The sequence below is a fragment of the Stenella coeruleoalba genome, assembly GCF_951394435.1.
Source record: "Stenella coeruleoalba genome assembly, chromosome: 15".
NCBI lineage: Eukaryota > Metazoa > Chordata > Mammalia > Artiodactyla > Delphinidae > Stenella > Stenella coeruleoalba.
Window position 1 is genome coordinate 78,526,853 of NC_137161.1, and position 16,361 is coordinate 78,543,213.

General features: G+C 50.2%; 1 protein-coding gene across 4 annotated transcripts in view; it reads right to left on the reverse strand.

Annotated features, from left to right (window-relative positions):
* The window catches only part of LIMK1 (LIM domain kinase 1), a 46,621-nt gene that overhangs the window by 12,892 nt on the left and 17,368 nt on the right, over nucleotides 1–16,361 (reverse strand). The window contains exons 9-17 of one of the 4 annotated variants that reach the window (XR_013831552.1): nucleotides 15,615–15,701; nucleotides 15,158–15,289; nucleotides 13,792–13,851; nucleotides 13,354–13,419; nucleotides 12,845–13,001; nucleotides 10,540–10,595; nucleotides 10,161–10,318; nucleotides 9,842–10,083; nucleotides 8,254–8,363 (exon numbers count right to left, since the gene is read on the reverse strand). Coding sequence is in view for 1 of the 4 variants with exons in the window: in XM_079944440.1 (XP_079800566.1) it covers nucleotides 9,921–10,083; nucleotides 10,161–10,318; nucleotides 10,540–10,595; nucleotides 12,845–13,001; nucleotides 13,354–13,419; nucleotides 13,792–13,851; nucleotides 15,158–15,289; nucleotides 15,615–15,701 (879 nt within the window). In the remaining 3 variants the exon portion in view is untranslated. The other 3 variants (XR_013831553.1, XR_013831554.1, XM_079944440.1) reach the window with 3 other exon arrangements.

Consider the following 16,361-nt stretch of genomic DNA (forward strand, 5'->3'; position numbering starts at 1 on the left):
TTTTTTCCTTTCCCTACCTGCAAAAATTTAATAAAACTCCAAACCTATTGGATTTCTTATTCAAACAGAGGGTTGCAGAGTCTGAGTCTTATTTAAATTTATTGGGCTAACCAGAAATAAACCGACTCACCTGTGGTCAATTAATCTTCAACAAAGGAGCCGACAATATACTATGGAAAAAAGGCAGTCACTTCAGCAAGTGATGTTGGGAAAGCTGGACAGCCTCATGTAAATCAGTGAAGTTAGAACACTCCCTTATGCCACACACAAAAATAAATTCAAAATGGCTTAACGACTTAAATATAAGACATGACATCATAAAACTCCTAGAAGAGAACATAGGCAAAACATTCTCTGACATAAATTGTACCAATGTTTTTTTAGGTCAATCTCCCAAAGCAACAGAGATAAAGCAAAAATAAACAAATGGGACCTAATCAAACTTGCAAGTTCTTGTATAGCAAAGGAAACCATAAATAAAACAAAAAGACAACCTACAGACTGGGAGCAAATATTTGCAAATGATGTGACCGACAAGGGCTTAATTTCCAAAATATACAACAACAGCTCATACAACTCAACAACAACAAAAAACAAACAACCCAATCAAAAAATGGGCAGAAGGGCTTCCCTGGTGGCGCAGTGGTCGAGAGTCCGCCTGCCGATGCAGGGCACACGGGTTTGTGCTCCAGGCCGGGAAGATCCCACATGCCGCAGAGCGGCTGGGCCCGTGAGCCATGGCCGCTGAGCCTGTGTGTCCGGAGCCTGTGCTCCGCAACGGGAGAGGCCACAGCAGTGAGAGGCCCGCATACCGCAAAAAAAAAAAAGAAAAAAAAAAATGGGCAGAAGACTTAAATAGACATTTCTCCAAAGAAGACATACAGATGGCCAACAGGCACATGAAAAGATGCTCAACATCACTAACTGTTAGAGAAATGCAAATCAAAAGTACAATGAGGTACTACCTCACACTGGTCAGAATGGCCATCTTTTAAAAAATTTACAAATAACAAATGCTGGAGAGGGTGTGGAAAAAAGGGAACCCTCCTATATTGTTGGTGGGAATGTAAATTGATGCAGACACTATGGAAACAGTATGGATGTTCCTCAAAAAACTAAAAATGGAGTTGCCATATGATCCAGCAATCCCACTCCTGGGCTTATATATGGACAAAACTATACTTCAAAAAGATACCTGCATCTCTATATTCATAGCAGCAGTATTCACAATAGCCAAGACATGGAAACAACCTAAATGTTCATCGACAGATGAATGGATAAAGAAGATGTGGTACATATATACAATGGAGTACTACTCAGCCATAAAAAAGAATGAAAAAATGCCATTTGCAGCAACATGGATGAACCTAGAGATGATCATACTAAGTGAAGTAAGCCAGACAGAGAAAGACAAATACCATATGATATCACTTATATGTGGAACCTAAAATACAACACAAATGAACATATCTATGAAACAGGAACAGACTCACAGACATAGAGAACAGACTTGTGGTTGCCAAGGGGGAGGGGGGTAGTTGAGGGATGGAGTGGGAGCTTGGGATTAGCAGATGCAAACTATTATATATAGAACGGATTAAACAACAAGGTCCTACTGTATAGCACAGGGAGCTATATTCAATATCCTCTGATAAACCACAATGGAAAATAATATGAAAAAGAATGCATATACATGTATAACTGACTCACTTTGCTCTACAGCAGAAATCAACACGTTGTAAATCAACTCTACTTCAGTAAAATAAATTAAAAAAAATAAATTTATCGGGCCAAGAGGTGGAAGCAGAAAGGCGTTGATGGACTCATTTGATGGAGTGGTAAAGAGGTTAACATAGACAAAGAGCAGATGTTGAATGATTTAATTACTGAAGGAATAATTTAGTTGCTCCTCCTGAGAGTAAGATGGCAGCTGGGAGTCCTAGATCTTACAAGCTCAATTATTCATTATTCTGTTCATTTATCCAGCAAATATTTCTTTTTTTTTTTTTTGCGGTACGCGGGCCTCTCACTGTTGTGGCCTCTCCCGTTGCGGAGCACAGGCTCCAGATGCGCAGGCTCAGCGGCCATGGCTCACGGGCCCAGCCGCTCCGTGGCATGTGGGATCTTCCCGGACCGGGGCACGAACCCATGTCCCCTGCATCGGCAGGTGGACTCTCAACCACTGCACCACCAGGAAAGCCCTATCCAGCAAATATTTCAACCCCACTCCAGTACCAAGTACTATATCAATCAGGGACTAGTCAGGATAATGGGAACCAAACCTTATAATTTACCAAGACCTAGGAGCTCTACATTGTATCTCCATGTAGCTGGTGTTCAGAACCCTGAGGAAAGGGAGCCCTTGGGTGGTACCCAGACTACTGCGGAGGCTGTGTCATGTGGCTGGTACTCAGACCTGTGAAGAGAGAGCTATGGGCAGCCTGGGCTATGCCTGCTGCAAGTAGTTGGGGGCAGAAGTCAAGTGTTTGCTGTTGCTTGAGAAATACAGACAATCCCCGGAAAGCTGGAAGGAGTCCTTTTTCCCCTTTGTCCATCTTCCAAGGTCCCTTTAGTGATTCCCGTTGTCAGAAGTTAGAAGGAAGCCAGCTGGCAAGAGAAGTAGACTTTAAAAGGTGGGACCATGAAACTGATTTGGTTACGCCCCCGACCTTGAACTCAGTGCTGAGCACCTTGCCAATGTAAATGGGATTCTCATGTCCCCTGGCATAAAGAGACATCTCAGATAAACTGATTACCACTCGTGGTTGCTTGAGAAGTGCCCAGTGCCACGTGAAAACAAATAGCTACGGAAAACTATAAGAATGGTGAGGTGGGCTGGCTATTTCTGACTGCACTGCAGAGTTACAGGAAGAAAGGGACTAGCTTAGGGCTTTAATTCTCAGCTTAAGTCATGGTCAAAGAACCAGAGAGGTTTTATGGTGGCTTTATTAGGTATCTATTGCTGTGTAACAAATTCATCTAGAAGTTAGTGTCTTAAAATATTAATAAACACTTATCAGTTTCTGATGGTCTGGAATTCAGGAGTGACTTATCCGGACAGTTCTGGCTCAGCGTCTCTGATAAGGTTGCAGTCAAGATATTGACTGGGACCACAGTCACCAATCTAGGGCTGGTGAATCCACTTCAAAGGTACTACTTCACATGGCTGTAAAGGTGGTACTTCTATAATATCTATTTTTCCTTTCAGTTCTAGGAATTTTTGCTTTATGTATTTCAAAACAATGTTTTTAGATGCATACACATTTTGTGTCTTCTTGGCTAGTTGATTCTCTTATTATCACGTAATTCTCTTTATCCCTAATCATCTTCCCAGTTCTGAAGTCTACTTTGATTGATATTAATCTAATCTATCTCATCTAATCTAAATATAGCCAGTCCAGCTTTAAAAAAAAACTAGTGTTTGTGTGGTGTATCGTTTCATCCTTTTACTTTATCTATATAATTACATTTCAGGTTGGTTTTTTTTTTTTGCGGTACGAGGGCCTCTCACTGTTGTGGTCTCTCCCATTGCGGAGCACAGGCTCCGGAAGCGCAGGCTCAGCGGCCATGGCTCACGGGCCCAGCCGCTCTCCACGGCATGTGGGATTGTCCCAGACCGGGGCACGAACCCGTGTCCCCTGCATCGGCAGGCGGACTCTCAACCACTGCGCCACCAGGGAAGCCCTCAGGTTGGTTTCTTGTAAGCAGCATATAAATTATTTTTTGAATCCCATCTGACAATCTTTTTTTCTTTTTGTAGGAACACTTTATATTCAATATATTATAGAATTCTTTGACTATTACATGGTTTGCAAATATTTTCTGTATGTTGCAAATATTTCTTCTGGCTTGCCATCTGCTTTGGTATGATTTTTTAAAATTATTTTAAAAATGTACACAGAGTAAAATTACCTTCTTTTTCCACTGACAGTTCTAGGTGTTTTAACACATTTATAGATACATATAACCACCACCACAATCATTGTATTTTACAGAGGAAGTGTTTTAATTTTGATGAAGTCTAATTTATCAACCTTTTTTTTTTTTGATTGTGCTTTTGGTGTCACGTCTAAGAAATCTTTGTTTAACCCAAGTCACGCAGATTTTCTTCTTCATTTTCGTATAAACATTTTATACTTTCACATTTTACATTTAGATCTATGATCCATTTTTAAAATATATTTATTTATTTATTTGGCTGTGCTGGGTCTCAGTGGGATCTTCATTGCTGCATGCGGGATCTTCATTGCGGCAATGCGGGATCTTTAGTTGCGGCATGTGAACTCTTAGCTGTGGCATGTGGGATCTAGTTCCCTGACCAGGGATCGAACCCTGGGCCCCCGGCATTGGGAGTGCAGAGTCTTAGCCACTGGACCACCAGGGAAGTCCCTCTATGATCCATTTTGAGTTAATTTTTCTATAGAGTTTGAGGTTTAGGTTGAGATCTTTATTTACTTAGGATATTATGGATGTCTAACTTTTCCAACACCATTTGTTAGAAAGACTAGCCTTCCTTCACTGAATTGCCTTTGCATCTTTGTCAAAAGCAACTGGACTTCCCTGGTGGTGTAGTGGTTGAGAATCCGCCTGCCAGTGCAGGGGACACGGGTTCGATCCCTGGTCCGGGAAGATCCCACATGCCGCAGAGCAACTAAGTCCATGTGCCACAACTACTGAAGCCCGCGTGCCTAGAGCCCGTGGTCTGCAACAAGAGAAGCCACTGCAATGAGAAGCCTGCCTACCACAACGAAGAGTAGCCCCCGCTCGCCACAACTAGAGAAAGCCTGCGCGCAGCAACGAAGACCCAACACAGCCAAAAGTAAAGAAATTAATTAATTAAAAAAAAAAGCAATTGGCTATATACACGTGGGTCTATTTCTGGACTCTCTTCTGTTCCATTGGTGCACACGTCTTATCTCTTCACCAAACCTGTCATGATTACTATAGTTCCTACAGGTCATGAAATTGGGTAGTGTGTGTCTTTCAACTTTTTCTTTTTTCAAAAGTACTTTAACTTTTCTAGTCCTTTTGCTATTGCATATAAATTTTAGACTCAGCTTGTCTATTTCTACAAAAAAATGTTCTTGGGATTTTTATTGGAATTGTGTGAAATCAACAGATCAATTTGGGGAGAATTAACATCTTAATTGTATTGAGTAATCCAGTTCATGAGCACTATGTCTATTTATTTAGGTCTTCTTTGAGTTCTTTCTTCAGCATTTTACAGTTTTCAGCATACAGATCTTACACATATTTTGTTAGATCTGTAACTTTTAGATTTTGTTAGATCTATTTCCTTTTGGGAGGGACTATTGTGAATGGTGCTTTAAAAATATTTTGGAATTCCCTGGCGGTCCAGTGGTTAGGACTCCACGCTTCCATTGCAGAGGGCACAGGTTCGATCCCTGGTTGGGGAACTAAGATTCCACAAGCCACGTGGCATGGCCCAAAATAAATGAAAAAAAAAAAAAATTTGGTTTCCAATTGTGCATTGGTAGTATGTAGACTGATTTTTCACGCTGACTTTGACCTTTTTATTTTCTGACTTTGCTGAAGTTAGTTCTTAGGAGGGTGTTTGTTTGTTTGTTTTGGTAGATTTGTTAGTATTGTCTACCTAGACAATCATGTCTTCTGAAACAGGAACAGTTTTATTTCTTCCTTCCCAATCTGTACACATCTTACTTCTTGTCTGTTTCCTTCTCTTCCTGCAGTGACCAGGACTTCAGTTCAATGGTGAATAGGAGTGGTGAGGCTACACCCCCTTGCCTTTTTTCCTGATCTTAGGAAGAAAGCGTGCATTATTTTACCATTAAGTATAGTGTGAGCTGTGGGGTTTTTTTGGTGGTTTTTTTTTTTGTAGCTGCCTTCACTCAGCTTAAGGAAGTTACCTTCTATTTTTAGTTTGCTGAGATTTTTTTTTTTTTAAACCAGGAATGGATGTTGAATTTTTGTCAGACACTATCAACATCATGTGATATGATCTGGTCATATGATGGATTTCATTGACTGATGGATTAAAAATTGAGGTAATTCACATACCTTAAAATTCACCATTTTAAAATGTACAATTCAGTGGTTTTTAACATGCTCACAGAGTTGTGCAACCATCACCACTGCCCAATTCCAGAACATTTTCTTCATCTCCCAAATAAACTCCATACCCATTAGCAATCACTCCCTATGCACCCTTCTTCCCCCCAACGAATCTCCTTTCTGTCTCTATGAATTTGCTTATTCTGGACATTTCATGTACACAGAATCATCAACATGTGACCTTTTCTGTCTGGCTTCTTTCTCTTAGCATAATGTTTTCAAGGTTCATCCATGTTGTAGCACATATCAGTATTCCATTCCTTTTCAGGGCTGAGTAATATTCCATTGTGCATACAGACCAGATTTTGTTTATCCATTCAGCAGGTGGTGGACATTTGGGTCATTCCCACTTTTGGGCTGTTATGAATGATGTTGCTATGCACCTTCATGTACAAGTTTCTGTGTGTACGTTTCCATTCCTCCTGTTTATATACCTGAGAGTGGAATGGCTGGGTCAGAACTCTGTTTAACATTTTGAGGAACTGCCAGACTGTTTTGCACAGCAGCTGCACCATTTTATATTCCCGTTAGCAGAGAATGAAGTTTCCAATTTCTCCACATCCTCACCAACACATTTTTTCTTTCTTTTTACAAATTATGGGGACTTCCCTGGTGGCACAGTGGTTGAGAATCCGCCTGCCAATGCAGGAGACACGGGTTCAATCCCTGGTCCAGGAAGAGCCCACATGCTGCGGAGCAACTAAGCCTGTGCGCCACAACTACTGAGCCTGTGCTCTAGAGCCTGCACGCCCATAGCCTGTGCTCCACAACGAGAAGCCACCGTAATGAGAAGCCCTGCACACTGCAACAAAGAGTAGCCCCCGCTCTCTGCAACTAGAGAAAGCCCACGCACAGCAACAAAGACCCAATGCAGCCAAAAATAAATAAATAAATAAAATTTAAAAAAAATTACTGCCATCCTTGTGGGTGTTAAGTGGTATCTCACTGTGGTTTTCCACGGATTTACTTTTGAAATACTGAAACACTATTACATTCCTGGGATAAACCCTACTTGGTCATAGTATATTATTCTTTTTAGATATTTCTAGAATGATAATGGTGTGTGATTTTCCTCTTCTTGTACTATTTCTGATTTCAGTATTAGGAAGAGAATGACACATCTGTGCACAAAGGATACTTGCGTCTTGTTAGGTGGAGGCATGAAGCTGTTAGAGTTGTAGGGATATCAAATATGGTAGAAAGATGTGCGTGGGTGATGAGTAGCCAAAGGGGTGGGTTGTGCTGCTTGCTTGTGGTATCTCAGCCTCAAGCCCAGTCCACTTTCTGTTCTGTGAAACAGTTGCTGGACCACTGAAAACTACATTTCCCAGGCTCCCTTGCAACTGGATTCCTGTTGCGGTGGGCCTGCTAATAGGGACCAGCTGAGGGAGACTGGAATGTGGAGGAGGGACTTTCTAATGCCCTCCAGTCCAGCAGGAGCAAATGTTTAGCTCTAGCACTATTTCTGCATCTACCTTCTTAGAAGTTCCAGCACCAACTGGAATCCAACCCTTTCCCCCATAAAATCAAAAATCCAAGCACTGGTCTCCTGGGGCTCCACCCTCCACGTCTCTAGCCAGTGTCCAAGAAGACCCCAGTGGTATCTCCTGGACCGCTACTTGTGGCCTTGTGTAGACACTTCCCACGTTGAATCAGGGTTGGTCTGTGTGACCAGTGAAGTACGGTGGAAGTGACCCTGTGTGGCTTCTGAGAGCAGGTCCTAAAAGGCAGTGAAGCCTCTGCTTTCGTCTCTTGGCGCTCACCCTAGGGGATACTCACGCCTAGAGGATGCTGTAGGGACATTCAAGGAGCCCTATGGTGAGGCTCCTGACAGGGACTGAGGCTTCTCATCAACAGCCAGCATCAATTTGTGGCCACGGGTGTGAGCCACATACAGAGGGCCCCTGGAAGTGGACCCTCTGGTCCCACTCGAGCCCTCAAATGTCTGTAGCCCCAGGCAGTATCTGACCACAAACTTAGGAGAGACCCCAGACCCCAAACACCAACACAACCCTAGGAGAGAACCCAGACCAGAACCACCCACCCAAGCTGCTCCCATATCCTTGACAGAGCGGTTGTGATCCATGAGTGATCACTGTTATTTCAAGCCACCAAATTTAAGGGGTGAAGTGTTACCCGACACCAGATAACTAAACTAACCTCCTCTTTCCTTAAGTGCCCCAGCCAAGGGGTAGCAGCTGCTTCCTGCAGTTCCTCAGAAATGGTTATCTCAGTATCCACTTTTCGCCCTTCCACTGTGTTTTCGCCACCTGTATAAACAATTCCCTGGATTAAATGACCTATATTTGAAATAACTAGCGTGGTTTCTGCTTTCCTGATTGGACCCTTTACATTTTAGAAAAAAAGCAAGCATGATATAAGAGCAATCCATTCCCTAGTCTCTCCCACTCTTCCCCAATCCTCCCCCCACCACCAAACCCAGCTTTGGAAAGTCCTCACTTGTCCCAGCTGGGCCACCACCTCCATCCCCACCCTCTAGGCCCTCCGTCCACACCTCCATTCCCACACCTCCATTCCTGTCTTCCCACAAGGCTTCTAATCCAAAAAGTTCCTCTCTCCTCCTGTTTCCTCAGGGCCCCCAGACACATGTCACAAAGCGGGATCTGGTGGGGAGTACAGAATTTATTTTATTATTCTGAGTCTGGGTTTTGTTCCTTAGACATCGTGATTCCTAGATGGAGGTGACTGTGTCCCACCTCCCTGAGTCATAGTCCCATGGGCCTGTTTCAATTGCTTTCCAGGTTCAAAGTGCACTGAGAAGGCTTCACAGTCTTAATACTTCTAGATGCTCAACTGAGGCAAAGTGACAAAATGGCCCCCCCACCCCCGCCCGCCAAAAAAATAAAACCCCAAGCCCCCAGCAGCTGCTGCTGCTGCAGCCGTATGAAAAAATAATACAAACTCTTCTTAAAAAATAGATTACACAGAAAGAACCCAGAGGACAGAGGGGCATGGGGAGGGGCAGGGGCTGCTCTGGCCACTGGCAGGGAGCCTCGGGGAGAGGCCCGGGATGGTGCTGAGATGAACTTCAGGGGGCTGGGATGCTGGTGGACACTGCCTCGTCCACTCTGCCCAGCCTCCCTCTGCTGCTCCTCCCAGCAGCTCTGGCCCTGGGACCACAGCTCCCCTCTCCCTCCAGGGACCCACCCTTCACCCTGAGGCCTGGTACCTGCTTCTCACTAAAGTGGCTTCAATAAAGAAACAAAAAGACCCAAAGCGAGGGAGGGCTGTTGCCCAGCCACGGGGATTTCCACTCCACAGGAGACGACCTCTCTCTGCTTTGGGGGTTTGGATAATTATCAATACCTGACGCTACCTAGACACCCCCTGGGGGGGTGATGGGCCCCAGACTCCCTGTTTGGCTCCTGGGAATAGTGATGAGCCACGGTCTGAGGCTGTCTGTCCTCTGGCCCAGCCTCAGAGGAGCTGCAGACGGGTAGAGTGTGCATAGGACAGCCGGGGCAGCGGGTGTGGGGTAGGGTACCGGGTATGGGATGGGGTACAGCTCACACGGGTCCTCCAGCTCATGCAAGGAGAAGCGTGAGGGGGTGGTCCCACCAAGACAGAGGTAAGGCAGGGCGAGGTGATGGTGTCTGTGCAGCCAGGCCAGCTCTGGGGCCGGGGGCAGAGGAAGGGCAGGGGCCACGGCCCACAGGGTAGAAGGCAAGTTAGGGCCTGGCACTGGGGAGGGGTCTGGGTGTCCGCTGCCCCGCTGAGGGTGCCACACCTGGCCACCGCACACAGAGGAATCTGGTGCAGGGTGGATTCTCCCGAGTCGGGGACAGGGGCAGCTGGGCGGGCCGGTCTCAGTCGGGGACCTCGGGGTGGGCGGGCAGTCCACTCTCGCCGCGCCGGTAGGTCTCCCAGAAGCCCCTGTCTAGCTGCTCCAGCTGTGGGCCCAGTGGCAGGTGGCCAGCCAAGTGCATGCGGAGCGTCTCCAGCCACTGCTCCAGCTTCACGAAAGAGGGCCTGGGAAGACAGGCAGGGGAATGGTGGGTTCGGGCTCTGCTGCGGACCACCCCACCCTAAGCCCCCAACCCACTCACCTCTTCTCAGGGTCCAGATCACAGCAGCACACAGTAATGGGGAAGAAGCTTGGGGGGCAGTTTGGGGGGCAGTAGCGGTCCAGGAAGCCTCGCACATTGAGGCCAAAATCCATGGTGCGCGGCAGGTAGTCTGGGTCAGCGTTCACCCGCCCGATGATCTGTCCAGCACGAAGCCCAGCAGTTACCCAGGGCCCCTGGGACTGGGCACCACCCAGGTGGGTTCGAGGGCAGGTCACACCCGGGCCTGGCGCCCTCTGGACCACCACACCCCTGGGAATGCAGGTGGCTGTGGGCAGCCCCGTTCCCAGAGCCTCCCTGGCCCGGAGCCCCTGCAGACTTCAGCCTGCAGCCTGGGAGTGTGAGCCCACCCCGGACCTACCTCGCACAGGACGATTCCAAAGGAAAACACATCCACCTTCTCGTCGTAGCTGCGGCCTGGATGAAGAGACCACTGTCAGCAAGTGCATGGGGCCAGGGATGTCAGCTGGTGAGGGTGCCGGGCCAGGGACCCGCCCACTGGGGGGATGCCCTGGCCAGCAGGTCAGGACAGGAGGCAGATGCTGGAAACCTCTGTAGCATCAGGCCTTAGGCTCTGACACTACCCGAGCCTACCCAGTCTGAGCCAACCTGTTGGCGGGGGTAGGCAGTGGGTAAAGGTGAAAGCCCTGGGCAAGGGGTTCCAGGCCCAGCTCGGTCACTAACCAGCGATGTGACTCTGGGCAGGTCATGGACCTAGTGGTGACCCCGAAAGAGAACTGCGTCAGACCCCTGGAACCTGTGAATGTTATTGGAAAAAGGGTCTTTGAAGTTACGATTAAGTTAAAGATCCTGAGATGAGACAATCCTGGATTATCCGGGTGGGCCCTAAATGCCATCACAGTTGTCCTTAAAAAAGAGACTGAAAAGGAAAAGACACAGAGGAGGAGGCAGTCACATGAAGACAGAGGCAGAGATTGGACTGATGTGGCCACAAGTCCGGACACGCCAGGATCAGAACCTATAAGCAGCAAGGAATGGACTCTCCCTTAAAATCCCCGGAGGGAGCACGGCTCTACTGGATTTCAGACTTCTGGCTTCCAGAACTATAAGAGAATAAGTGTCTGTTGTTAAGCCACCTGGTTTGTGGAAATTTGTTGCAGCAGCCTCAGGGACTGATACAGACTCTCTGAGCCTCAGTTGCCTCAGCTGTAAAATGGAAACAATACCTTCTCTCTGATGACTTTAAAAATAATCAGGACAGGGCTTCCCTGGTGGCGCAGTGGTTGAGAGTCCGCCTGCCGATGCAGGGGACACGGGTTCGTGCCCCGGTCCGGGAGGATCCCACATGCCGCAGAGCGGCTGGGCCCGTGAGCCATGGCCGCTGAGCCTGCGCGTCCGGAGCCTGTGCTCCGCACCGGGAGAGGCCACAACAGTGAGAGGCCCGCGTACCAAAAAAAAAAAAAAAAAAAAAAAAAAAATCAGGACAGCCACTCTCTATTGAATTCTGACTAGCTTACAAACCTTATCTAATTCTCACATTACTCCTTAGAGATAGGGACCATTAACCCCAATTTACAGGTTAAGCTATTGGGGGGGGGTTAACTTTGGTCAGAGCTGGCGTTGAGATGACCCTGGCTCTGCGGCCCTGACCCTGTGTCTGCGTGTCCCCTGCCTGTGCAGAGGCTTTATAAAGCCCCAGTCTGGGCACACATGGGACCGCTGTGTAACAGGCCTGAAAAAAAAAGAAATGGAGTGGGAGAAAGGGGATCTGTGGGAGGCTGAATAACGGTCCTGGAGGTGTCCCCATCCTAACTCCTGGACCCTGTGAACACGCTGCCTTATACGGGACTTTGCAGGTGTGACTCAGTTAGGGATCTCGAGATGAGATTATCTTGGATCATTCAGCTGAGCCCTATGGGATCACAAAGGTCTTTATGAAGGAGGGTGGAGGGTCAGGGTCAGGGAAGGAGACGTGACAATGGACACAGATGTCAGAGAGAAGAGGCTACGTTGCTGGCCTTGCTGGAGGAGGGACCAGGAGCCAGGGAATGAGGCAGCCTCTAGAAACTGGAAAAGGAAAGGAAACAGATCCTCTCCCCTTGAGCCTCCAGAAGGAATGCAGCCCTGCTGACACCAGACTTCAGACTTCAGTGAGCCTGATACTGGACTCCTGACCTCCAGAACTACGGGATAATTTGTGGGTTTTTTTAAATAAATGTATTTACTTATTTATTTTGTTTTTGGCTGCACTGGGTCTTCGTTGCTGCGCGCAGGCTTTCTCTAGTTGCGGTGAGCAGAGGCTACTCTTCGTTGCGGTGCAAGGGCTTCTCATTTGCGGTGGTTTCTCTTGCTGCGGTGCACGGGCTCTAGGCGCGTGGGGTTCAGCAGCTGTGGCTTGCGGGCTCCAGAGCGCAGGCTCAGTAGTTGTGGCGCACGGACTTGGTTGCTCCGCGCGGCATGTGGGATCTTCCCGGACCAGAGCTCGAACCCGTGTCCCCTGCATTGGCAGGCGGATTCCCAACCACTGCATCACAGGGAAGCCCTAATTTGTGTTTTTTAAGCCAAGTGTGTGATGACTGGTTGCAGCAGCACAAGGAAACCAACGACAGGACTCAAAGAGGGGCAGGGCAGGACCTCCGCCTCCTGCAGCTCCGCCTGGGACCGCGGGGCCCTGGGGGATGTGCCAGGCGGGGCTGCCGACTCACCGTGGATCATCTCGGGCGCCATCCAGTAGGGGTTGCCCACCACCGTGTAACGCTTTTTCCGGTCTGGCTTCTTGAGGCTCCGCAGGTCCTCGGGCTGCGTCTTCTCGTCCACCATAAGCCGCGCCAGCCCGAAGTCGGCCACCACCACGTTCTTGTTCTGGGTGACCCGGAAGTAGAGCCACACTGAGACACGCCCCTGGCACCACCTGCCCACTCCCTCCTCGACCACAGCCTGTGGTCCCTCAGTCACTGCCCCTTAGAGCCGGGCTCCCTGGGCCCACTTGTCCCCCATTGAAATACATCCCCCCCAAAAGCTTCTTTCAGGAAGCCTGCCCTGACCACCCCAGTCCACACACCCGGGCCCTCCTCCGGGCCCGCAGCCCCTGGTGCAGCCTGGTGTGGGCGGCTCTCCGTCAAGGCCACGCTGACAGCAGAGCCCCCGCCCCCGCACGTCTAGCGGTGTGGTGGGCGGGGCCCCCTGCTGTCCCCTCCCGGCCCGGCCCGCTCACCTCACGAACCAGGCAGTTGTGGGAGTTCAGGTCCCGGTGGATGATGTTCATGGAGTGGAGGTAGGCCTGAGGGTGGGGGGCACGGGGGTCAGGGGGCAGCCGTGCTGAGGGCCCCCAGCCCCGCCCTGGTCACCCCAAGGCTCCCACCTTCCCCCCTCCCACTGGATCCCCTCTGTCCTCTCTCAAAGCTTCCTGTGCCTTCCATTTCTAAACTTGTGAAGTTTAGGTGAGCGCTGGAGAACGTGTTTTGGTTTTCGTTTTTTGCCGCACCGCGTGGCCTGTGGGATCTTACTTCCCCGACTGGGGATGGAACCCGCGCCCCTGCAGTGGAAGCGCGGAGTCTTAGCCACTGGACCACCAGGGAAGCCCCGAGATGCTTTTATAAGTGGGGCCTGATCACCCAGCCCACACGCCCCGCGGCAATCGGAGCCTACTCACCATCCCCGAAGCGATGTCCTTGGCAAAGCTCACCCTCTGACTCCACGGGTACTGGCTGTCCTGGAGGTGGGGAGAATGACCAGGATGAGCCAACGGGGCCACAGTTGCAGGACATTGGGTGAGAGAGAGACAGGAAGGGGCGACTGTCCTGTAGGGTCTGATGACGCACCCCCAACTCTCTTCTACACCCACAACTGTCCCTTCTTTTTTTTTTTTTTTTGCCATGTGGCTTGTGGGATCTTAGCTCCCCAACCAGTGATTGAACCTGCGGCCCCGGCAGTGAGAGTGCTGAGTCCTAACCACTGGACTGCCAAGGAAGTCCCTCACAACTGTCCCCTCTAAGGGCTGTGGGTGAATAATTCAAAACAATTTCCTAACAGAACTGGTTCCAAACAGTGACGGGGTGGGAGATACTCTTCTATAGTTCCTGATCCACCTCCTCTGAGAACAAAAACTCTCTTCTACTAAATACCATTTTTTCGAGTTTTTAAAAAACCTGAACCTGCTTTCATGGTCCAGCAGAGACGGGCCTGGCAAGGTCACCTGCAGAGAGCTGCGGTGAGTCACTCTGGAGAACAGGGCTCTGGCTCAAATCATTTGGGGAAACACCCCATGCTCTCCCCCCATCTCCTTGGAGACCTCAAGTGGGAGAGCAAGGACATCAGAACGTATTAAAGATTCAGGTGCAGCCAGGAAGCCTGCGCTGGTGCAGCCCAGCATTTCTGAGTTGCACTGGACCATAGAATCCCTCTGAGAAGTTACACCTGTCCGGAGCCCGCAGGGACCATACTCTGGTGACAGCAGGTAATCCAACCTAAGGGACTGAGGACTCAGCGGCGACGGAAGGGAACAGGGTCTCCGGGTCTGAGGGTGATGCTGGGGTGGTGATGCTGAGCGTCGGATCCCGGGGCACCGTCAGCATCCCAGGAGAGCTGGAAGCTCCCCCGCAAACGCTTCTTTTTTAGAGGAGGATCGGTAATTTCATCCAAGCTGTCACAGCGAGTTCTGAATTTTATACGTCATGGCAAACAGTAAGTGACTTGGTTTTGCTTAGAAGCAAAACAAAGACCCTCTGGGAGAGGTAACCTATGGCAGGTGCACGGGGTTAACCTGACAGCCTGTGCATCCCCTCAGCAAAGCTGCCACCCTTCTCTGGGCCCCAGCTTCCCCCCCCCACCTTAGATGGAGTCAGTTGCTCCCTTATTTGATTCAGAATCAGGGTCTGGAGGGCCTCTGACACCAGAGGCCGATCCCCAGTGAAGAGCCTGGGAGGAGACTGGGACCGACAGAGGAGCCGCTGGGCCCAGGGTCCTAGGGCAGGAGCGGCTGGGACGGGTCTCAGGCAGGGGCTCTGCCCGGCACTCACCATGCCCTTGATGAGGGCCCGGAGCGTGCCACCCTTGATGTACTCGGTGATGAAGTTGAGCCTCTTGTCCTTGTAGAGCACCCCAATGAACTTGAGCACGTTGGGGTGCTCCAGGCATCGCATGACCTTCACCTGGTGGGGTGCAAACAGGCTGGGCCCATGTCTCCTTCTCCCCGTTTCCCACCAGAGGCCACCACGGACAGTTCCAAAGATGGAGGAGCCTTCAAGCCCCCGGGGTCACACCTGCCGGCTGCCGTGCTCTTTGCTTGGGCTGCTCCCACCCCTAGCGACGTCCTTGCCCCTCTCGCCCTCCTGGCAGATAGTTTCTCTTCTTCCAGCGTGGGCTTGAGCGACACATCCTCCTGGAGCCCTCTGCCACCCCATCCCCTCTCAATGGCGAAGGGTGGGGCAGGTCCTAGGAGTCTGGTGCAGAGGGTACAGCAGGCCCCTCACCCACCTCCTTGAGGAACGTCCGCTGGGTCTCCTCATCGAAGCGGATCAGCTCCTTCATCACCATCACCTCGCCTGTCTCCCGGTGTGTCACCTGCGTGGGGACGCCCAGGGGTTGAGACTCAGCACAGGCACGTGCTCTGCTCTAGGCCCGCCCTGCAGGAGGCCCATCCCCACCCCAGGCAGATGGACAGACGGCTTCAAGCCCTTCGCAGACTTTTCATGGGATGCTCGCAGCCCCCGAGGGGGTGGGGCTTAAGTCTTTTACAGGTGAGGAAACTGAGACTCAAGAAGGTTTCCCACCAGGGTCCACGGTCACCCAAGTGGCAGGAAGGGGGGTGGCCAGGGCTTGGGTCCAGGACCGCCTGACCCAGAGGCCAGTTCTCTTTCCTCTGCTCTGCTGGGCTGTCTCCTGGAAGTCAAATGGTAGCTCTACCAGAGATTCTGACCAGGGACAGGGGCTGGGGCCTGTGTGCACACGTGGGCAACCTGGCTGGTGCCTTTTGTATAACTCTGAACCTTCCAGTCTGGTCATAGCCCGGTGACATCAGAGCCAGGGAAGGGCTCGTGTCTTGCTGTGGGAGAGTGTGAAGGGGGTGAGCAGCCCAGAGGCCAGGAGGGGGCTGGTATTGGGCTCAGTAAGGGGGCCTGGGGGAGGGAGCCTTCAGGGTCAGTCCGGGCTGCCCTCCCATCCCCCACCCCGAGGAGCCACTTTTCGTGGTCTATCTATAGTAAGTCCCCTCCCCCTAACTAG